The sequence below is a fragment of the Sapajus apella genome, unplaced genomic scaffold, assembly GCF_009761245.1.
Source record: "Sapajus apella isolate SASKATOON/1434 unplaced genomic scaffold, GSC_monkey_1.0 scaffold3, whole genome shotgun sequence".
In the NCBI taxonomy this organism is placed as follows: Eukaryota; Metazoa; Chordata; class Mammalia; order Primates; family Cebidae; genus Sapajus; species Sapajus apella.
In genome coordinates, this window is record NW_022436943.1 from 36,371,245 (window position 1) to 36,395,246 (window position 24,002).

General features: G+C 33.8%; 1 protein-coding gene across 6 annotated transcripts in view; it reads right to left on the reverse strand.

Annotated features, from left to right (window-relative positions):
* The window catches only part of CSMD3 (CUB and Sushi multiple domains 3), a 1,239,477-nt gene that overhangs the window by 281,924 nt on the left and 933,551 nt on the right, over positions 1-24,002 (reverse strand). For all 6 annotated transcript variants that reach the window (XM_032246339.1, XM_032246357.1, XM_032246370.1 and 3 more), the window contains 3 exons: positions 18,716-18,907; positions 8,730-8,868; positions 5,824-6,011 (listed from right to left, as the gene is read on the reverse strand). In XM_032246339.1, coding sequence (XP_032102230.1) covers positions 5,824-6,011; positions 8,730-8,868; positions 18,716-18,907 — 519 coding nt within the window. The remainder of the gene's footprint in view (positions 1-5,823; positions 6,012-8,729; positions 8,869-18,715; positions 18,908-24,002) is intronic.

The window sequence follows — 24,002 nt, forward strand, 5'->3', positions numbered from 1 at the left end:
GCTCTTGTTACCCAGGGTGGAGTGCAATGGCGCGATCTCGGCTCACCGCAACCTCCGCCTCCTGGGTTCAGGCAATTCTCCTGCCTCAGCCTCCTGAGTAGCTGGGATTACAGGCACGCGCCACCATGCCCAGCTAATGTTTTGTATTTTTAGTAGAGACGGGGTTTCACCATGTTGACCAGGATGGTCTCGATCTCTTGACCTCGTGATCCACCTGCCTCGGCCTCCCAAAGTGCTGGGATTACAGGCTTCAGCCACCGCGCCCGGCCTTTTTAAAATTGTTTTAATTTTTTGAGGCTGAGTCTTGCTCTGTTGTCCAGGCTGGAGGGCAGTGGCAGGATCTCAGCACACTGCAACTTCCGCCCCTGGGTTCAAGCAATTCTCCTGCCTTAGCCTCCCTAGTAGCTGAAATTACAGGTGCCTGCCATCACGCTTGGCTAATTTTTGTCTTTTTAGTAGAGATGGGGTTTCACCATGTTGGCCAGACTATTCTCGAACTCTTAACCTCAAGTGATCAACCCGCCTCAGCCTCTGAAAGTGCTGTCGAGCCAGACCCAAATCATTTTTTTTTCTAACAAAGAGAAGGCTGTAAAATCGAGCTGCAGATGTAGACCAGCAAGCCAGAAGCCTGCATAGGTAAATGCCCACAGCTGTGCCCATAGAAAAAGGCTACCTGGGACTAGGCTTGTCCAAAATGGGGACTCCATCTGCCCTCTTGCCAAACCACAAGTACAGTAAAAAGACAATTTGGCCCCTGACAGGCAAACACCCTATTTGCATAAGAAGATTAGGGTGGGGCAACCAGCCTTCCTAGTAACTAAAGGTCATACATGGTCAAACCAATCTGTAGGCCCTATGCAACTCAGGCACCACCTCCTCAAACCTGCTTATAAAATCTGATGCAGTCAACAGCAAGCCAACTTTCCCCTTTAGGATGCCCCATCTCTTGCAGCAGAGAGCTGTCCTCCTTTCTCTCTCTCTCTCTCTTTTTTTTTTTGCCTGTTAAACCTCTGCCGCTAAACTTACTTCTCTTGTGTGTCCCTGTCCTTAATCTTCTTGGCATCAGATGGTGAACCTGGGTATTCACCTCAGACAACATCAGCACTTCAATAACACATTTTTGTAATAGACTAATAATTCAGTGGCAATATATACCATAGTTAAAACAATTAATAATAGTGTGTTGAAATCAACCGAATATATTAAAAACAAACCAAAAAAACCGAACTCGTTTTATTCCTAAAATATTGATGGCTTAATTAAAAAATAAAACAACTATAATTTTTCACAATAGGAGTTTCACAAAGGAAAATCATGTGATATTTTCAATAGCTGATTAAAAAGTCAGATGATAACATTCAATCTATATTTTAATTAAAATTTTTGAGAACACCGAGAATAGAAGAGAATCTCTTATAATTGATAAATAATATCTTGAGGGTAGTATATTATATTGGGGAATTGTGTGGACATTGGAACCCACTTTGAATTAAATTATAACTCTGCTGTATTGCTTTGGCAAATTACATAACAACATAACATTGCCATGTTATGTAATTTGTAGAATTCTTCATTTGTAGAGGTAAATAGTTTTTATGTACAAATTACTTTGAAATGTATCTCAATAAATAAAAACTAAAACATATTAGCCCTTAATATTGCCAGCTATATCTTAAAGTAAAAAATATATTCTTTTTAAAATCAGCAATGACACAAAGATAATGTTGATCACTGCTTCTATTGATGTGGTCCTTAAATCTTTATTAAAAGCATTAACTCAAGAAAAAGATTTGAAGTATGTACAAAGTAGAATGAAAGAACTGTCAGTATCTGCATAGAAACTCCAAAAAACAAACAAACAAAAAAACTACATAAAAGTTACAAATAGTGAGTTAAGCAACTTTGCTAGATACTAGAACATTATAAAAATTTATTGTGGCCCTGTTATTAAAAACAACCAAAAACTCTAATAAGGCATCACTTAACAATGGAAATATAAGACATTTAAGATTAAGATGAGAAAACTTTTATAAAAAATTAAAAATCATTACTGAAAGGAATTGAAGAAAATATGAGTAAATTGAGAGATATGCCATACTGATAAATGGAAAGATTTAAAATTATATATACTTCAATATATTAACAAGAGTTTATAAGTTCAGTGCAATCCCTATTAAATTCAATGGATAAAACAAGCTTAATTCTAAAATCTAAATAGAAGTTATGAAGTTTAACAGACACCAAAATGATTTTGAAAAAAAATAAGGTGGTGTACTCTATCTACCTGATTGACATCTTGACTCATATTGTAAAGCCATGGTACTTTAAAGTAAAAAGTGTGTTCTTTTTAAAATCTGCAATGACACAAAGATAATGTCTATCACTGCTTCTATTTGACATGGTACTTAAATCTTTATCAAGAGCATTAAGTCAAGAAAAAGAATTGAATTATGTACAGATTAGAATGAAAGAACTGTCACTATCCATGTAGATAAAAAAATAAAAAATAAATTAAAAAAAAACTTTACAAAAAAGTTATAACTACTGAGTTAAACAACTTCGCTAGAATAGAAGGATGAGATGTCAACTGAGATGTCTTGGCCTGGAGACAGAAATATAGGCCAGTGGGACAGAATAGAGGATTCAGAAACAGACATAGAAACTTGATATTTGACAGCAATAGCAATACCTGCCCATGAATGGTGCTAGGACAATTAACCATATGGAAAAAATAAAATTAGATTCTTAGCTTGCACAAACATAAACTTCAAATGGATGAAAGACTTAAAGGTGAAAAGCAAACCTTTAAAACTTGAGATACAAGTTTAGGAAACTGTCTTTATGAGTACTCATAGTAAGGAAGAATTTTTTAAAACAAGACATAAAAAGCACAAACCATTAAGAAAAGGAAGGATTAAATTGTGATACTGATTTTTAAAACATTTACGCAGCAAGATAAGGCAGAAATAAAGTAAAATATTTGCCAAAGGTGGTGGTAAGATATTTACTACAACATAAACAACAGTTAAAGGATTAATAGTCATAATACATCAAAGATTCCCTACAAATAAGAAATAGGAAACCAATTAGAAATCAAAAATGTTCAATGAAAGGAATATTCAGATATTTAAAAGAAAACCTCAAACTGGGGGCAGTGGCTCTTACCCATAATCCCAGCACTTTGGGAGGCTGAGGTGGGCAGATTACTTGAGGCCAGGAGTTCAAGATCAAGGTAAACATAATGAAACCCTGTCTCAGCTAAAAATACAAAAATTAGCCAGGCAAGGTGGTGCATGTCTATAATCCCAGCTACTCAGGACACTGAGGCATGGGAATGGCTTGAACTTGGGAGGCGGAGGTTGCAGTGAACTAAGATCATCACTGCACTCTAATCTGGGTGACGGAGCAAGATTGTATTTTAAGAAAAGAAAAGCAAACCTCAGTACGCAAAATAGGAAAAAGATGCTCAACTTAATAGCACTAAGGGAAAAGGCAATAAAAACAACAATGAGGTATCATTTAATAAGATTAGCAACTTACAAATTTAACAGAAGCACTAATTTTTAAAAACTGTGGAATTTCTGAAGCTCTCACCCTCTGATTGTTGAGAGTTTAAATTGGTATGGCCTCTTCAGAGAATAATTCAGAATATAGAATTACATTGAAGAGGTTCATACGCTTTGACCCAGTAATCCCACTCTCATGTATTCAGATGTCCTAAAAAGGATCTCACAGATATGTTCAAGATGACATGTAAAAAAATGCCTATTTCATCATAATTCATTTCTGGTAGCAATAAATTCGGACTGTCTAAATGTCTATCAGCAGAAAAATTTATATATTAACTTTGATGTAGCCATATGTTGCAGTAATATAAAGAACTTAATAAACTAAAGTTATATGTTTCTAACTTTGATAAATCTCAAAAACATTGAAGGGGCCAAATCAGTTTTCAGAAGGATACATACATAATAAGAATATAAAATTTATGTGAAAATAAGAAATACAAAAATATGTGCAAACATGCATACATGGAAAAGATAAGTATCAAATTCAGGATTGGGGGATACTAGAATGAAAAGAGCAGGAATGTCTGAAAATGACCTTAAATGCTCATTATGGTTTTCCTAGTGGCCAGCTAGCCAGGTCCCCACAAATGGTAAAGGAATTATCTACCAGGTGGTTAGAGTGGTGTTGTGGTCAAACTCACTCTCTCTAAAAGTGTTTCTAACCCACAATCCCAAGGTCTAAGCTTCCCCCAAGCATCTTCTGATACAGAGCAGGTAGCATTTGCAGAAAACCCCAGTAAACAGCCAGCATCCCAAACCTCATTGTCTGTGCAAAACAGCCTGTGCATTTTCCTACTGACAAGACGATTTTCTTGCTTTTCCTAGTGAAATGAGAGACTTAGGGAAGGATCAATCTTTCCACTGGAATGAAAACTATACTATGTTTATGTTGAGCAGATATCCTTGCCCTGGCAAACAGTTACAAGTATCTCCTCCAGAGACACTGGAGGACTCCAAGCATCTGTTGCTTGCCGACCCGTGAGTTTCATTTCCCTAAAAATGTCTTCCTTACCCATGTCATGTTGTGAAATTTACCATGACCGCTTATGATAGCCTTGAAGAGACTAATCCCTGTTCATATGGCAAATGCAAAAGGAGTTTCCATTGTATATGTAATATTTGATTTTTATTAAGACAAGAATAAAGGGATCTGAAGCAAATATGGCACAATGTTAATTTTTGTCAAGTTGGCAGGTAGATGCTTTGAAGTTCATTATTCTATATAATTTTCAGTTATTGAAAATATTAAACAAATGGTGGTAACAAATCAAAGTATATATTTTCAGAAATCAGTTGATAACTTGAGGTGAATTATCAGCATGACCTTCATGGTCTCAATAATTGAAAACTTTACACAACCTGAATCTAAATAGGTTTCTATAAACATAAACGATAACATTTTAGAAAAATACATTTATAAATATACATAGGCATTCTAACATAATTCATTTAAACAATTGCAGAAATATTCTAAAACGTTATAACTATCATTTGTCCTGCTATTATGAATATTGACATATTTAAATATAAATATCTGTGGATTTTTTCTTAGAGACAGGGTCTTGTTACCCCAGGCTGGCCTGCAGTAGCATGATCATATCTCACTGCAGCCTTCATCTCCTGGGATCAAGTGATCCTCCTGTGTCAGCCTCTTGAATAGCTGGTACTACAGATGTATGCAACCCCTCTTGACTAATGAAAAAAAAAAAACTGTAGAGATGTGCTCTTGCTATGTTTCTTAGGCTGGTCTCAAACTGCTGGGCTCTAGCAATCCTCCTGCCTTGGCCTCCTAAAGTGCTAGGATTATAGACATGAGCCATGGTACCCAGCTTACATATTTTCTGAAATACAATTATCCTCTACTTTGTTCCCTTTATGATTGAAAGTGGTCTCCAAATGAAGGTATTTGACTGAAACTTCAGCTTCTAAAAATGAGGCATTTTTTGTGCTTTTTGTTTTTTAATATTGTGTGGCTCCAGCCAAGTCCTCCAATATACTACTTGTTAATTTGTTTGCCTGATACATTTCCTTTGGTAGTAATTAGGGAAATGCTAATTTCCTTCTCACTAATAAGAAAAGTGTACAGTGTGAACCCTTTAATGAGATGAACTGTACATAGTCTGCATTTAAAAATGCACATAAAACCAACCACTAACAAAGGGGCATAACAAGTTATTCTCCTGTATAAAATAAAATAAAAAACAAAAACCCTATAATTTAAATCATGATACTAACATGGAATGTTCATATTTACCTTTGTATTCTAGATGAAATCCAGTGTAACTAACAGATCCATCACTCCGAAAAGCCAAATGCATGGTATTTGAACTGCTTTCTATTCTCTCTGGTAGCTTGCTGTCTTGAAAACTTCCAATCAGTGGGCTATTACTGTCTGGTCCATCATAGATATAGAGGAAGTCATAATTTGGTTCTATGCTAAAACTAAAAAAAAAAAAAAAAAAAAAAAAAAAAGGAAAGAAAAAAGAGAGAAAGGGAAGTAGGATAATTATAAATAGGCTATTAACCATTATAGTTTTATAATCAAACATTAATTCAGTATTTAAAAATAATAAAAGATACTGTCAAAATAAGCTAATATAAAAATCTCCTGGCAACAACGCATTTAATATGAATATCAAGCAGAGGTAAAAGACAAAAAAATAACTTGGTATTTTACGTATTTTTAAATTAACATTGTATGCATAGAAAATATAAGTGATTGTAAGACAAAGAGTTTAGCTGATGAAAAGATACAGGATTTGGAGTTAGAGGATGTAAGTTGAAGAAGCCTTGTTTCTGCTCTTGTTACTGACATATTCTTGTGTAAGTTATTTATGTGGGGGATAATATATATTTTTGAAACTTTTTCATTCATGTATTTTGCATCACGAAAATGCAAACTATTTTTTTCATCAATAATACTCCAAAACTTATGAGCATTTTCAATGCTCAAAAAACTCAACTCTACATATCAGATATGAACAAAAGTTGATATCAAAAGTTGAAATATATCATTTACATTTAAATTACTCAAAAGAAGCATTGCACATTGTATTAGGCATTCTTTTTCCTGAAAGTAAATATATTTTCTTCTTATAGAAGCTTAATGCAGGAGATATCAAACCAATACACTGTCAGAATTAGATAATGTGTGAAAAAGGATATTTTAGCATGTAAATAATCCAAATCAATTGTGTTAATATTGCAAGATTTGCATAATAAACTTACCTTAACAATCTTCAAATGTATAACAATTGTACCACAATGATCATGGAACCCATATATTTAGAAGACAAGAGACATGCAATCAATTTCTCTATTTCCTAACTTATACTGTGATAGAGAAACATGAATAAAAGGATAGACTCATTTAGGTCAGCAAGAAAAGTCAAAAAGTTCATGATATAAAATGAAACCAGTACAACCTGCCATTATTAAACATCCATCAGCAGAAAAACTATTTCGTCAAGTTTTATCATATTTGCCTACATCTAAACGAGATTTGTTAGGTGAAAGGTATTATTTCTGAACCTACAGAATTTATAGAAGTTAACTTTCCACAATTCTCATCCTTTACATATGCATGTACAAAAAGAGTCCAGCTACTCAGTTTACTTGTGCATAAAGAGTGGTTAAGAAAGAATGAGGTAGTGCAGAGGTTCCCAGACTTTTCATACATATGGGCCCCTGTAACACAAGAAAATTGGGAGACCATCATACTATTATATTTGGTTTTAATCTATTCAGTAGCTTCAAAAATGTAGTTCAATTAACTTATTCTGAAAATTTTCAGTGGATCTGAGGCCTGAATTGGTAACTGTTAGTATAATAATGTAGCAGAAATCAAAGATTAAGCCATATTTCATTACTTATTACCCTTGTTCTGAGATAAAACACAACCTCTGAATTTCATCTCTTCCAACATTAATTTTTGATGGTAATTACAACTTCCTTGTCTATCTCCATTGGGAGAATCACTAGAAACAAGGGCTTTGTAAATGACATAGTAGTATTTATGATGAATGGAAGGCTGAAAGCTTATTTAACAATGGAACACAGTCTATTTCTTTTTAATTTGTAGTTTGAGCCTAAATTAATACTTGAAATATTGTAACTTCTTTGAAAATGAAATTGAAACAAAAATATTCTTTTTAAGAAAATTTTAGAGTCTTAGTTGTTATCATTTTTTTTTCCTGAAAAACTGAAAGTGCATGCTAATACTACCTTAGGTATTACAGGGTACTTTAATAAATATTATTTCATCTTGCCAATAGTCCTGCAGTATAAGGAAGAGATTATGATTTTCATTTTACCAATGAGTACATTAAGGCTCTTTAAAGTCAGTGATCTCCCTAAGGCAACATAATAAATGGTAGAGCTAGAAATGAAATTTAGGCCATGCACTTCATGTAATATATCCTTCTACCCTCAAGTTATTAATTAGAATAATTTTATAAGTAAACTAAGCCCTATATCATCCATTTTCATATTTCTAATGCCTGTATTAATGTTTCCTCAACTGGGAAAATGGAAATAATAATAGTACTTCCCTTGTCTTATAACAGGGTCCTGGCTTAAAACTAACATTATCATTGTGTTTGCTTTGGTATTACCAGTTAGGAATGTACCATTACAAATTACAAAAATAAAACTTTTATTTATTTACAATTTTGCTAAAGTTTCATGAGTTCATCTTTGCTTAGGAAAAAAACTGGCCTCAATATGTTAAAAAATATTGTATATTTAGGCTTAACATTTTACATAAATACTAAGCAGCTTTAACACACTGGTGGCAGAAAAAGAAATTGTGTTACTAGGGTCAACATAGTTATTGCATCAACTTTAGACAAAAAAGATTGGGAACTTTTCCACTCAGAAAATCTTTTAATTGCTATTATCTAACACTTCTAATGAAATATTCAGGGAAAGAGGCCAGATTTTGTGATACCAGCTATTACCTTCATGTGAGAAAATGGAAGCTCACTCAAATAAATAACTTACCCAAATGGCAGTGGCAGAGCTAGAGCAAGTATTATCTCTGTGATTAGTAAAAAATAATAAAAATGCTACATATAGAAATAAATATTGTCTAGTGCAAATACTAAAGCAAAATTGCCAAAAGTATATATATTTTTAATGTGGAAATATGTAAGAACTCACCTGATGAATGCCAAGGAGATAACATAGTCTGCATTGACAGTGATAGTCCAGTCACAGTCCCTGCTATGTGGATACGGATGAGGGAAGTTTGGCGAGAGAATAAAGCCTGAAGATCCTGTTAAATTGCCTCCACAGGGTGCTTTAATTTAAACAACAAAAAAAATCTCTTTCAACATTAATACAATTTATTGGCTATAAATATTTCTGAAATCACTTCTCCAAAAGGATTCATCAAGCTGTGTACAGAACTGACTTTCATAGTACCTGATGCTTGAATACAGCATTATGTTTCAAGAAAGCCATTATATTATTAAATACATGCATGCAAACATACATGGATTCATAAAAATTTAGCTGCCTTACTGGCTTCAAGAGACCAAAAAGAATGCATATATACTTCTTTCTCTTTCTGTTATTGTTTTATTGAAAAAAAGTGGTAAAGATGATTTTCCTCTGGGTACCAAGAAAAATCAGAAGATTAAAAATTAGAAACAAAACAAAGCAAAAGAAAACCTCTAATAATAAAAAGAACAATAAGATATGTGATATTCAGCTTATTTTCATGTCTTTCCTGTCACCTTTTATGTATTTAGTACAGTTATTACAGTTTCAAGCAAAGGTTTCCGTAACACTTCAATGGAGAGCTTCAAAAACTTGTCAGTGAAACTCAGAGAATAGATTCTTTAGGGGATTACCGTTGAAGTTTGTGAAACAGAGTTTATGTTCAAGAAATTATATGTTACACAGAACAAAAAATGAAGAAAGATATGGAGGTCTTCTGTGGTGGGGTGGGAGAGTGGGAAATACAAATACACACACGCAGGTGAGGGACATTAAGATTAGGATTTTCACATTCTCATGATGTCTCCTACACATAATCAGTACATCAGCATTCTTCTCTCACCTGGTTTTTGAAATTGTAGTTTTCTGAGATAAATATGAGCATTCAGTTATAAAGGAAATGAAATTTTTTGGACCACACAAAACTGGTTTTATAAGGAGAAGAATTTTGATTCTGGCAACATTTCAGCATTTCTGTTCTTTGCATGAATTGAGATGTGCAATATCATCACTATAGTTTGATAATTTTGCCATTGTCTGTTGTCTGTTACTGCCTTCCTCCATGCTCCTCTGCTACTCTTGTCTTAGTGTGTCAGTCACTCAGAAAATTCTCTCAGCTCCTACTATATTGAGACTATCTAGTTGCTCTGACTTAATACATTCACTACTACTTTCCTATTGCTTGTATATTTTTGTGGCACATTATCAAATGATTAGACATAAACTGCTTCAATGTTCTGTAGTCCTCCATATCCAAGCTTAAATGCCTCCTGAATATTTCTCTTTACAATCCCAGGATAGACTCGCTTCTAACCAAGATACCACCCTCAACCTGGGCACATAATCCCTCTCCCTTATCCAAACCACTTGTTCAATTATTTATCTTCCTTACTGTTCCAGGCTTCCTCCACTTCATCCACAAACATGCTCAGGTTTCTTTCATCTTAAAAATAAAACGAAGTACCCTAGGGCCTACTTACTTTTACTTTTTTTTTAAACAGAAAAATGGCTTACTGTAAGGAAACACCCTACTTCATATGATTTAGATAAGGCTCATTTATCATGACTTAGATAAGCCGTCTTTGTTTACTCTCTTGTTTATGGCAAGACACAGACTCTGCCAGTTCCCATTCTTTGCTTCTAGCTGAACAGCTTGGCTCACTGATTAATCTAAATTAAATGCTTGTGAAACAAACTTTGATTATGTTTCCCGCCTTCTTCTAGGCTCCTGAACTTTGTTCCACTCTCAGATTTAAGACAGCACAGGATATTTCCAGAGAACAGGCTAGATTTAGAGTACAGTATTCTCTGATCTACTATTCTATCAGGCTGCCCTTTCCTCTGACTTCACACCTGGTTCTCTCTAGCTTTGTTTAGCCCTCTTTAAAAAAGAAAAAAAAAAAAAAAAAAACCCTTTTTGTCTAACTCCTGAGATAGGTGTAGATATTATAGACTTAGTATTCTCTGTTGCAATTGTCCCTTCCCTGCCCCGCCCTTTGTAATAATCCTATTTGAATCAGTCTCTTCTTACTAAGTTCTGATTTTTTTTTTAATTTGGCATAACTAAGCTTTTTGAAGGGGACGTCTACTCTCATTGTCTCTTTCTGCACCCCTGTTCTATATGTACCTGAGACAGATTAAGATGACTAATAAGACTGGCAAAGCAGAAAACCAAAGCAGAAAAATGTCTCTTATGTTGTTTCTCAAAGAAAAGTGCCAAGGTATTCATCATGAGAAAAGTTATCTTAAGGTTTAAAGTTATTTTTATTTTAAATTATGCATAGGGAGACACAATAATCTTTCTACTACTTAGAGAGTCTAGATTAGATGTCTTTTTTTTTTTTTTTTTTTATGATACAGGGTCTCAGTCTGTGGCCCAGGCTGGAGTGCAGTGGCACCATCACAGTTCACTGCAGCTTTGACCTCTCAGACTCAGGTGATCCTCCCACTTCAGCCTCTCCAGTAACTGTGACTACAGACATGCACTACCACACCCGGTTAATATCTTTGTATTTTTGGAGACACAGAGTTTCACTATGCTGCCCAGGCTGGTCTTGAACTCCTGAGCTCAAGACACGGACTCACCTCAGCCTCCCAAAGTGCTGTGATTACAGGTGCGAGCCACCATGCCTAGATGTCTTTATGTGGTTCTTTCTACCTCTCATTCTTTTTTCAACCACTGCCATCTCTTTTAGCCACCTTGCTCCCAATACAAACATTTCTTAGCTTATACTTGACTTCTGCATTTATAAGAATAATAAAGACTTTGCTGCTTTTATCTTTCTCTTCATACCTGTAGTCATTCTTAATTGTTGATCTTTATCTTCAATTCACCGTTCTAGTTTCTGGAGTCTTAGAAAGTAGTGTTTCTGGGATTTTCTTCTAGTGTCTTTATACAGACTTCAGTTTTATTATGCACCTCTTCCTTCACTTCTTCTTAGAATTTTGGTGATCTCCTGAGTTCCTTACCTAGTTCTCTTAATTTCTACTGTTACATCTCTCCTTGCTGACTATATGAAATTTATGATTTTTATCTTCTAATTTTTATGCACCGATAGCAGCTTTTTCTGTCTCCTTCTACAGATTTCTTGGCTGAAGTATAAACCATACATGAGAATGTTTACTGGCTATTTCTCTCTGTAGCCTGTTGGTACATCAAACATAGAATAGCCTAAATACTCAACCTCAAAGCTAATTTGCTTCTTCTCTTAGGTTCCTAAATTGTTAGATGACCAGTAGCATCTACTTGTAGTCCCAAGCTACAGACCCAGGAGTCTTCACTTTTTTTCACGGCATTATTCAATCCATCAAGAAGCCCTGCCAAGACTCCACTGTGTAGCTATTTTCAATCTGTCCTTCTTTTCTTGTCTACTACCATTAGGTCTAACTTTCTCTCTTTCTTGAATTATTACAATAGATACGTGAAATAATTATTTCCTAATTTTTTCCCAGTGAAAACATCTAATTGTACTAAGTCTATACATAAAATTCTGCAGGTGTTTCATATTGCCTAAAATACAATGTCCCAAATCCCACAGAGCCTTGATGACCTGAGCCCTACAGCCTTTCCAATGTCATCAACCACACTATATATACATAAATTATACTCAAATGCTATCTAGTGCTTATATTTCCTTGTTCTTCCATGACTTTGCTCATTTTATTTCTTTTTCCTGAAATGTCTGTTTCCTTTCTACATGTATATAACTATAACTCATGTTTTAAGATTCATCACTGCCTCCAGGAAATTTTCCTGTAGACCCCAGAATGGGTACTACTTCAGCTCTCTCTAAACCATTCTGGTATCCATAGTAACCTCTGCCTATCTATGTTGTTTCTCTTATTGTATTTTATTTAAATATTATATTCAGGTATCAGTATTCATCACTAATATGAAATATCACCCCTCTGGTATCCATAGTAACCTCTGCCTATCTCAGATATTTCTCTTACTGTATTTTATTTAAATATTCCATTCAGGTGTCAGAATTCATCACTAATATATAAGCTAGACACTCTGTCTACATTTTACTTTATACCTAGAATTCAGTGCATACTATATATTTCATAATGTTTGTTGAATCGCTAGTGGCTCTTTATATTGATCATATAAATAGTGAAGATGATTGTATGAATGAATGCACAATCTAATTCGTAGCTATGTTTTTTAATAAAAACAGTAATGTACTTTGCCTTTGGGCTCTAAAATAATATGTGAGTATGAAAAAAAAAGTACAACAGCAAATGTGAATATAAGCATACCTTGGAGGTATTGCAGGTTCAGTTCCACACCCCCACAATAAAGTGAGTGACAGACCTCTTTTGGTTTCCAAGTGTATATAAAAGTTATGTTTACACTATATTGTAGTCTGTTAAGTGTCTAAAAATGTACATAACTTAATTAAAAATACTTTATTGCTAAAAAATGCTACTGGTCATCTGAGTCTTCAGTGAGTCATAATTCTTTTGCTAGTGGGGGTCTTGTCTGGATGCTGATCACTACTAACTGATCAGGACAGTGGTTGTTGAAGCCTGGGGTAGCTGTGGCATTTTCTTAAAATAAGATAATAAAGAAGTCTGCCATATTAATGGACTCTTCCTTTCATGAAAGATTTCTCTGTAGCATGTGACGCTGTTTGATTGCATTTTACCCACTGTAGAACTTCTTGGAGAGAATCCTCCCAAATTTTGCCTCTGCTTTTATGAACTAAGTTATGTATTTGAAGTTCTTTGCTGTCATTTCAACAATGCTCACAGCGTCTTTACCAGACATAGATTCCACTGCAATTAAATCATTTTCTTTTCTCATCCATAAAAAACAACTCCTCTTTTGTTCAAGTTTTATCACAAGATTGTAGCAGTCCAGTCCCATATTCAGATTCCACTTGTATTCTAGTTCTCCTGCTGTTTCTACCACAGCTGCAGTTTCTTCTTCCACTGAAGTCTTAAACATCACTTCACAGGCACCCATGAGGGTGAGAATCAACTTCTGCCAAACTCCTGATAATACTGATATTTTTACTGCCTCTCATGAATCACAATGTTCTTAGTGGCACCTAGAATGGTAAATTCTTTCCAGAAGGTTTTAAATTTACTTTGTCTGGATCCATCAGGTAAATCACTATCTTTGTCAGCTATAGTATTGTAAAATTAATTTCTTAAAGAATGGCACTTTAAAAGTCAAAATTACTCCCTGATCCATGGGCTGCAGAATAGATGTTGTGTTACTGGCATAAAAAAACATTAATCTCTTTGCATATCTCCATTAGAGCTTTTGGGTGACCAGGTACATTTTCAATGAGCAGTAATAGTTTGACAATAATCTGTTTTCCTGAGCAATAGGTCTCAATTGTGGGCTTAAAATATTCAGTAAACCATGGTGTAAACAGACATGCTGTTATTCAAGCTTAATTGTTCCATTTATAGAGCACAAGAAGAGTAGATATAGCATAATTCTTAATGGTCTTAAGATTTTCAGAATGATAATGAACACTGGTTTTATTTTAAAGTCACCAGCTCCATTAGCCCCTATAAGAGAATCAGTCTGTCCTTTGAAGCTTTGAAGCCAGGCACTGATTTCTCCTCTGTAGCAATGAAAGTTCTAGATGGGACTATAACAATAGAATGCTGTTTCATCTACAGTGAAAACTGTTTTTTATTGTAGCTACTTTCATCAATGATCTTAGCTAGATCTTCTGGATAACTGACTGCAGCTTCTCCTTCAGTACCTACTGCTTCACCATGCACTTTAATGTTAACAGAGATAGCTTCTTTCCTTAAACCTTATAAATCAACCTATGCTAGCTTAAAAGTTTTCTTCTGCAGCTTTTTCACCTTTCTAAGTCTTCATAGAATTAAAGAGTTAGGGCCTTGCTTTGGATTAGGCTTTGGCTTAAGGGAATGTTGTGGCTGGTTTGATCTTCTAGCCAGACCACTGGCTTGCTTCCTATCTACAATAAGGCTGTTTTGCTTTCTTATCACTCCTGTGTTCACCAGAGTAGAAGTTTCAATTTCCATCAAGAATTTTACCTTTGTATTCATATCTTGGGTAACTATTTGGTGTTATCAGCCTATCTGGGCTTTAGACCAGCCTTCCTCACTAAGCTTAATCATTTCTAGCTTTTGTTTGAGAGTGACAGATGTGCAACTCTTCCTTTCACTTGAATGCTCAGAGGCCATTGGTCTAATCTTAATACTGTTTATCAGAGAATAGGTAGGGCCAAGGAAAGAGAGAGAGATGGAGGATTGGTTAGTCAAGGGAGCATTCAAGACACACACATTTATTTGTTAAGTTCACTGTCCTACATGGGCATTTGTTTGTGGCACCTAGAAACAATTACAATAGTAACATCAAAGATCACTGATCACAGATCACAATAACACATAAAATCGTACTGAAAAAATCTGAAATATTGTGAATTACCAAACCATAATACAGAAACACAAAATGAGCATATGGCGTTGGACAAAAGCCTATTAGAACTTGCTTGGCACAGGGTTACCAAAAACCTCCAATTGTTTTTTTTTTTTTTTTTTAAAGTAGTATCTGTGGAGTGCAAGAAATGAAGTGAAATAAAATTAGTTATGCTTATGTGTATGTACATATACAAAAAAGATCAGAATGATAGCAAAATGTTCTTTGTGATTTTTTTTTTCCTCTTGAGTTACATGTCATTTTGGAGAGGGTAGGAGAGTAATTTTGTTTGTTTCAATTTTCCTTGTTTTTTTATAAGAATATTGGTCCTTTTTATTGTTAGATATTGTATAGAGATGCATGCATACATACATGTCTATGTTATACATATATATCCTTTATCACAAAAGATTTAAGAAAATTTATTACATATATTTTAATATATGTAGATATTTAAAATAAGTTCCTCTAAAATTATTTTTATTCTATTATTTACTTTATTATCCTTCTTCTGAGACAAGGTCTCACTAATGTTGCCCAGTCTGGTCTCAAAATTCTGGGCTCAAGCAATCCTCCCATTTCAGCCTGCTGAGTAGTTGGAAACACAGGTATGCATCTATTTGAATTATTTATCAAAGATTTCTTAATATATTTCAAAGCTGTGGTTGATTTTGAAAATCTATGAAAGCCAATGAGGAAAGCAGAGACATTATCTGACGTAAGTCCCAACCTCTTAGTGAGTAAAGAAAATTATCTTTTAAATACTCAACTTTAAATCGCATTTAGATATGCATCTCTATTTTTACCCATCTAACCAAAGCATTCAAAATATAAATCAGAGATTCATAATCTAAGGTTTCTGTTAGTCTTTACATAATTCTAACATTAATAGTTTGTTCTGAATGTAGCGTTTTCTAAGACAGTTACATGGGCATGAACTATTGATAACTATTTTACAATCTTCTTAATTTTTTTCTCAAATTCAATTTTATTTGTGTCATCTTTCTTTCTCAAAAGCCCACTCACGTTAATGTCTTTCTTATATACCTTCATATTGAATGCTGCTACTTTCCCGCTGGCCATGTCAAAGTAATTTTCACACTGTCAATTTTGTTGGAATGAATTCTATTAACACTCATAAAGATGACATCCTTCTGTTTGGTACTTGCTATAAGACTGATTGTTTCTACATGCAAGCAAGTAAAATGCTTTATGCTCTGGAGTCTGAGACATAGAATTATGGAGTTTCTAAGAAGTTCAGGGTTTAATCTTTGGCATGGTATTTCCAATCATGAAGTTCTTTCTTATCAGTTTTAGAGGTCAGGCTTTCTGCAGCCTTAGCAATTTTTCAGACTTTTTTAAAAGGTTATTTTCTTCCTCAGAGGAGCTCCAATTTATATCTTCTCCTCAAGCTATCTTTTCTACCAAAAATAATACACAGTATCATTATTTATACAAAAATTTCACACAACCTGGTTAATTTCAGTAAGATTTAGTATTCAGCTTTTTCTTTTTCTAGAATAGGACTTGCTAGCTAACCTGTATTCTTGTCTAAAAATGGAAGTTTAAAACAGCAGGTCCCAGAACATTTTCAACTTTTGCATCTTGGATTTTAGTGTTATCTAGAATTTTGGCATAAGCCATTTAATACTTTAAGATTCTATATAAAAACAATTGGCATAAGTTAGCCCTTCTGGTAATTCTAATAAGCAACATCTTTAAGCCAAATGTAAGCATCACAATAAAGCAAGAAGTTCTACAGTAAGATTTTGGTGTTTTGTAATTTCCTCTTTACGTAAATATCTTCTTCATGAGATAATGTGGTCAAATTCCAACTAATTAGAATGAGAAGTTTTAATTTAAGTGAAACTTTTTAGGTTAATTTAGTAGTAAACAAACTTGAAAATTTTGAAACAAAAATGAAACATTATTTCAGTCTCTTTCTTTGCAAACATTTCTTAACAGATTTTTCCCTGATCTTCTGAGCGCATTTTAGTAAATGTAAATTAATTGATGTTTGTTGATTTAGAATCTTGCAATGGTACACGAACAACGATATATGTGTGAATAGAAAAAGTATAATGGGAGATACAGCTAAATCTGAACTGTTCAGCCTATGCCATTATTTCATGCTTTATAAAAGGGTCTCTAATAAGTTTGCTTCTTTGTCTCTGCCTTATTTTTTATAGCAGAGATCTAGAACTGTCTGTCTACTGCCTGATGGCTTGGGCCATTTTATGTTTGATTGGTTCATTTAGTGTTTTTATAATTCAACTTAAAAAATAGAGAAAATGTGATGTAAAACTTTTTTTTTTTTTTTAGTTTTTATTTCACTGGAAAGTAAGTTCATAGGAACAGAGAACTTTTCTGTCTTGTTTTGTTACCTATTTCCCACTGTTTAGAACAGTGTCTGAGATACAGTTAATGACTAATGAATTTGATTTTGTAATTTTCTTTGGGGAGTTACAAGATGGGGTCAATAAATCTGAATAACTGAATGTTTGTGCTAGTTCACTTCTCACTGAAGAACTAAAACTCTTTTCCTATTTCCATGGGACTTTCAAAAATAAATCACTATAAAATTTAAGAGTTAGGTATAAGTTAACAAAAATAAGATTCTCCCTCTAAAACATAATACAGTTGCATATGCCAAATTCTATAAGCAGCACAATGATGAACAAGATATGGAATCTTCTCCCAAGTCTTACAGTGTAGTGAGAGAGAATATGTAAATAAATAAAATTTTCAGTAGAGAAAATATAGTTTGTTCAAAATGTATTGTAAATTCAAGATGACACAAATAATAAAACACTTGAACAGAACAAAAAAGTTTAAGATTAAACTAGTTTAATTATATAGCAGATTTTCTAACCATTTTTATTCTAAAAGTGGGACATTCCTCTAAGTCTTTCTCAGACCCAATAATAATATGTATTTTAATTTCCTAGAGCCTGACTTGGAGATTCAATAGCAGAGCACAGAGACAAAAGACAGATAGCTGGCAGTATCATCCAGGCTGCTACAACTTCTTAGATCATCCAAATAAAAACTGATATTCTTTCAGATTACATTAACTAAACGGAAAGACAAAGCTTGGAAATTCTGACACAGATCCTGATAATATTTTCTTTCTTAAATGAAATAACCATTTTAGAGGCAAGATCTGTATGAGCCATTTTAATATGGAGTCTGAATCCACTCTTTACAATTTAAAACCAATGGATAACTACAGTTACATAGTAAATAATGGGTGACAGACCTTTTCAAGAGCTTTGATTCATAACTGTTTTAGAATCTTAGAACCATTGAAAAATTAATGAAATTATCAATCTTTATGCCATAGAAAATAATCATTTTACAATTTTGTACATTTTGAGGAGGTTAACAGTCCTCTGAAATCTCAGACTCTCATATAGAATCTATTCTAGAATATGGTTCTTAAAACATCAATACCACTTTTTAGCCATTGTTTTATGTTCATGTAAAATTTTAATTGTTCTTTAATTCATACCTATACAGACTGGTGGGCTGGGCTGCCAGAAGTATCGATTTTCTACCTGAATGCAGGTTATTATTTCCTCTCCTTGAAGTTCATATCCTGGGTCACATTGAAAAACGACAGTGTCCCCAGGTTCCCTTCCATCCCCATTTCGAGTCCCATTCATTGGGACCCCTGGGTCACGACACGCAGTGGCAACAGAACCTATCAAAAGACAGAGACAAAATTTTAGTTTTGATAACTACAAAAACCAATTTTCATATATCCATGTGTTTTAGAAAATTAATTTTAAATATTGTTGGGTCAATTTTTAAATGCTATATAATACATACTTTTATTAATTTTAAAATAATTTATGTGCTAATTTATTTGAAGAAGTGGCATAGCCTTTTAGTTGTTAAATATTAGTTTCACTCAACATTATCGAATGTGTTGTGAAAGACACTGAAGAGTATGTAAAGAAAGCTTCATACTGGGAGAATATATTTGTTTGGAACATATCCACAGAGGACTTACAGCCAGAATATATAAAGAACTCTTGAAACTCTAAAAAGAATAACTAAATTAACAATCAGTCCAGTTACAAAATGAGCAAAAGACATTTTAATGGAAACAGTATCAGATAACATGAAAAGACATTCAACATCACTAATAGGGAAATGCAAATTAAAAACCCCAATTAGATATTACTACATACATTTCAAATTGGCTTATTTTTTAAAAACATATGTAACAACAAATGCTGGCAAGATTATGGAGAAAACTGGATCACTCATGCATTGCTGGTATGAATGCAAAGTGATATGATCACTCTGGATAGGATTATGGCACTTTCTTATAAAACTAACCATACACTTACCACATACTCCAGCAATAGCATTCTTGAGCATTTATCCAAAAGAACATAAAACTTATATTCACATCAAAGCCTATACACAGATATTCACAACAACTTTATTCATAATCACTAATAACTCAGAACAACCCAAATGCCATTCAACAGATAAATGGTTGGGCCTGGCGCGGTGGCTCACGCCTGTAATCCCAGCACTTTGGGGGGCCGAGGTGGTGGATCACCTGAGGTCGGGAGTTCAAGACCAGCCTTACCAACATGGAGAAACCCCATCTCAAAAAATGAAAACAAAAACAAAAACAAAACAAAACAAAAAAAATCCAGATAAGTGTTTAAACACAAATGGTAAATTCATGCTGTGAAATTTTACTCAGCAATAAAAAGGAATGATTTCTATATATGAGTAGATGAATTTCAAAGGAATTTTACTGAGTGAAAACAATATGATATCAAAATATTATATACTATTTAATTATTTTATATAACATTCTTGAAGTGACAGCATGTGTAGTGGCTCACATCTGTAATCCCAGCACTTTGGGACATCAAGGCAGGAGGGTTTCTAAATTTCAGGAGTTTGAGACCAGCCCTGGGAAACTAAGTGAGACTCTGTCTCTACAAAAAATAAAAAAATTAGCCGGGCATGGTGGTGCATGCCTGCAGTCCCAGCTACTTGAGAGGCTGAGGTGGGAGGACAGCTTGAGCCTAGTAGGTCAAGGCTGCAGTAAGCCATGACTGTGCCACTGCACTAAATTTATAAGTGAATTTGTTTTGTAATATCCATCAATGTTTCTCAGCAGAGCACTAAACAGAGCATCATGCATCACAGAATCTGAGCAATTATAGTTTTCCACTATGGATAGAGATCTTTTATTAAAATGGTATGTGTGTGTGTGTTTGTGAGCACACACGTGTGTGTGTGTGTGTGTGTGTGTGACTTAGTCATTAAATTGTTCTTGACTTGCTCTGGAATTGTTTCCACTAAAACTAAAAGTGACCTATTGTATTAGTTTATTTTCACACTGCTATAAATAACTACCTGGGACTGGGTAATTTATGAAGCAGAGAGGTCTAATTGACTCACAAACAGTTCTGCAGGCTTAGCAGGAAGCATGGCTAGGAGACTTCGAGAAACTTACAATCATGGCAGAAGGCAAAGGGGAAGCAAGCACGTCTTACCATAGCAGAGAAGGAGAGAGAAAGCGAAGGGGAAAGTGCCACGCACTTTCAAACAACCAGATCTCATGAGAACTCACTCACATCATGAGAAGAGCAAGGGGGATGTCTGCTCCCATGATTCAGTCACCTCCCACCAAGACCCTCCCTGACATGTGGGGATTACAATTAGAGATGAGATTTGGGTGGTGAGACAGAGCCAAATCATATCACCTATGGATTGATTTTATAAGTGGAGAGTGATGTTTGACAGACAAGGTTTACATTTTGGATGTCTTTTATTAGAAAGAAGTGACATAAATGTGAAAACTGCTATAGCTTTAAAATGAATAATATAAAAGGTTGTGAAAAATACTTCAGTTTTGTTTGAGATTTCCAATGTGATGGACTCTGTTTACAGGAAGCTTTCAACTTAAGATGTACATTCTCAAAAATAAAAATGTTTGTGTAACAACATTAGAAAAACATATTGAAATGAAAGTAGTCAATATCATCATGTTTCAGCTGAGTATGACAGGAAAAAAAAAAAAAAAAAAAAGCTGAGTACAACAGGAAAAAAGAGTTTTTCACTGCTGTCAGAGTTACCAGGCTGAAAGATTTAAAGTGGGACGTAGTAGCTAAAATATGGTTTTGGTATGACAGCTAAAATATAATATGTGATAATAAACATTTGCCTTTGGGCTTAGTTAACTTGAAGGAGAAGAGGGGTAAATCTCTCAATTTCCTTTTTCTCTCACTTAATAAACAAATTAGGAGTAAGATTTGGTATCACAAGAAAGAATTAAGGGGTTTAATGAAAGACCAAAGAAAGTTTTTTCCTCTTGGTATTACTTGAGTTCTGAAAGCAATTAGTTAAATACACACAGGAACAATTACTTGCTGTAAATGCTATTGTCATTTTTTTTTAATTCAAAGTTTGGTTTTCATACTGCTTTGTTGTAGGTATGCAAAATTATAATAATTTTAGCATCAATCATTCTTCATCTATATTAAATAGAAACTGTAGTTATTTAAGAAAATAAACATTTAAGGAGATATGCTATATATATCTTCAACTTAGAAGTCAGATACTTACATAATTAGAATAATTTAAAAAGCAATTATATAATATTTAAATAACTATTGATCATATATTTTAAAATAGATTAATAATTTTATTTTATATGTACTTCTAATTTTTTGAAGCATACAATTCTCAAAATATATGATCCTTATTTGAATTTTCTTTTTGTTATTGTTGTTATATAAATTTTTAAGTAGAAGTTTGATCATCTTTATCCTCTCCTGTTCTGGAACAACATATAGAATGTTTCTATATGAGGACTTGTTCGGCAATTATTTTAATTTATCAACTATTTTAAATATGTAGAAATTAAAACATATAAATCAGAAAATAGTATACTGACTACCAGTGTATTAACATGGGTAATTCACCCATTTACTAAATGTCTTTATGTTAAATTCCCTCAAATTTATTTGGTGAAATCAATATCCATATCTTTGTTTTATTAGATTTTAAGTCTGCCATTCATGCCTCCTTTTTCCTAACATAAATATGCCAAGTAAGCATAAATTCCAACGAAGATAAAGGGACTTAACGACCTTTTTGTCTCACCAGTAATATCATAAAAGGAACATTCTGGAAAGTGAATAATAGGCTTATATATTATAACATCCAAATATAATTTGTGTTTGACTTGTAAAATCCCATGAAACTGTCAATAAAAGATGACTTCCCTTTCTTGTTTTCTTCACCTCAAAAGGGCTGGCCATTTACATTTTTTGGTTAGTCTAGGATTTATCAAGTGGCTAGTCTGTTACACAACTGTAGATTGCTCTCCTAAAATTAGCTTATCATTCAGTAGAAATAGTAATAGTCACACAGAAAGAGTACATAAATAGAATCATATGTGAACAGCTAATAATGCTAATAGGTAATATTTATTGAGCACTTTCTACATTTAAAATGCCAAGCTATAAGTTACATTTCGGTTTGCAGGAAGTGTGAGTACTATTATTACCCACATTTTTCCATTGAGAAAATTGAGGCTTAAAAAGGCTAAGACGCTTTCCCAACATCGTATAATTACTCAGGGACAGTTAAAGTACAAATGCAGGTATAAGACCTATCCAAGGAACATTTCTTAAAGTGATAGAACCTTTGTAATAAAATGTGCTTAAGTGTTGAATAGAGCATAAAACTCAATGATATGATTATTTAAATGGAAGTCTCTGAAACACGCTATTAATCTTTAAGTGTCATTTTAAAATCAGACGAGCAACCAACTACCTATTATTTTGACTAAAGTAGTTCAAAAACCTACTCATTTATGACAGCTTAAATGTATTAATTTCTTAAAGAATATTTGCACAGATATCAACATTATAGCCTTATTAATAGGGTTCCATTGTTATATGTCAAATTGAATAAAGACTATTTATCTAAGAAAGAAAAATTTATGGCCAGTGTGGTAGCTCACACCTATAACCCCAGCACTTTGGGAGGCCCAGGTGGGCCGATCGCCTGAGGTCAGGAGTTTGAGACCTGTTTGGCCAACATGGTGAAACCCCATCTCTACTAAAAATACAAAAACATTAGCTGGGCATGGTGGCATGAGCCTGTAATCCCAGCTACTCGGGAGGCTGAGGCAGAGGAATTGCCTGAACCAGGGAGGCAGAGGTTGCAGTGAGCCAAGATCATACCATGCACTACAGTTTGGGTGACAGAACGAGACTCTTTCTCTCTCAAAAAAGAAAAAAGAGAAACTTATAAAAGGCGATTCACTTAGAATAAGGACCAACAAAATAATAATAGCAATGATTACTATCTCTATTTAGAGCATATAGTGGGCAAAACACATAACTAGTAGCTTAGTTTACACTCTTAAGCTAAAACACAGAATTCTTAGAAAGTGATATTGTCATCCCTATTTTTAAATGGATAAAATGAACCTCAGAGATGTTAAGTGCATATTCTTAGCAGAGCTGGAATTTAAACTCAAACAGCAGGATTCTTAATCACTACAGTGTGTTGTCTCAGCACAAACCTATCCCATTACCAGAAATAACACAAAGCCATACCCTACTAGTGGAACTCTGACAGTTGTTTATTGATGAAAGAACTAACTAAAAAAATCAGATCTGGGTTGAAATGGAAAGGCAAGAAATACTGAACTATTTGTATCCCTTTATTACAATAAAAATATCTTGCTGCCTACATTTTTACTATAAAGGAAAGTAGAAAAGAAAGATGCAAGGTTATATTTGTGG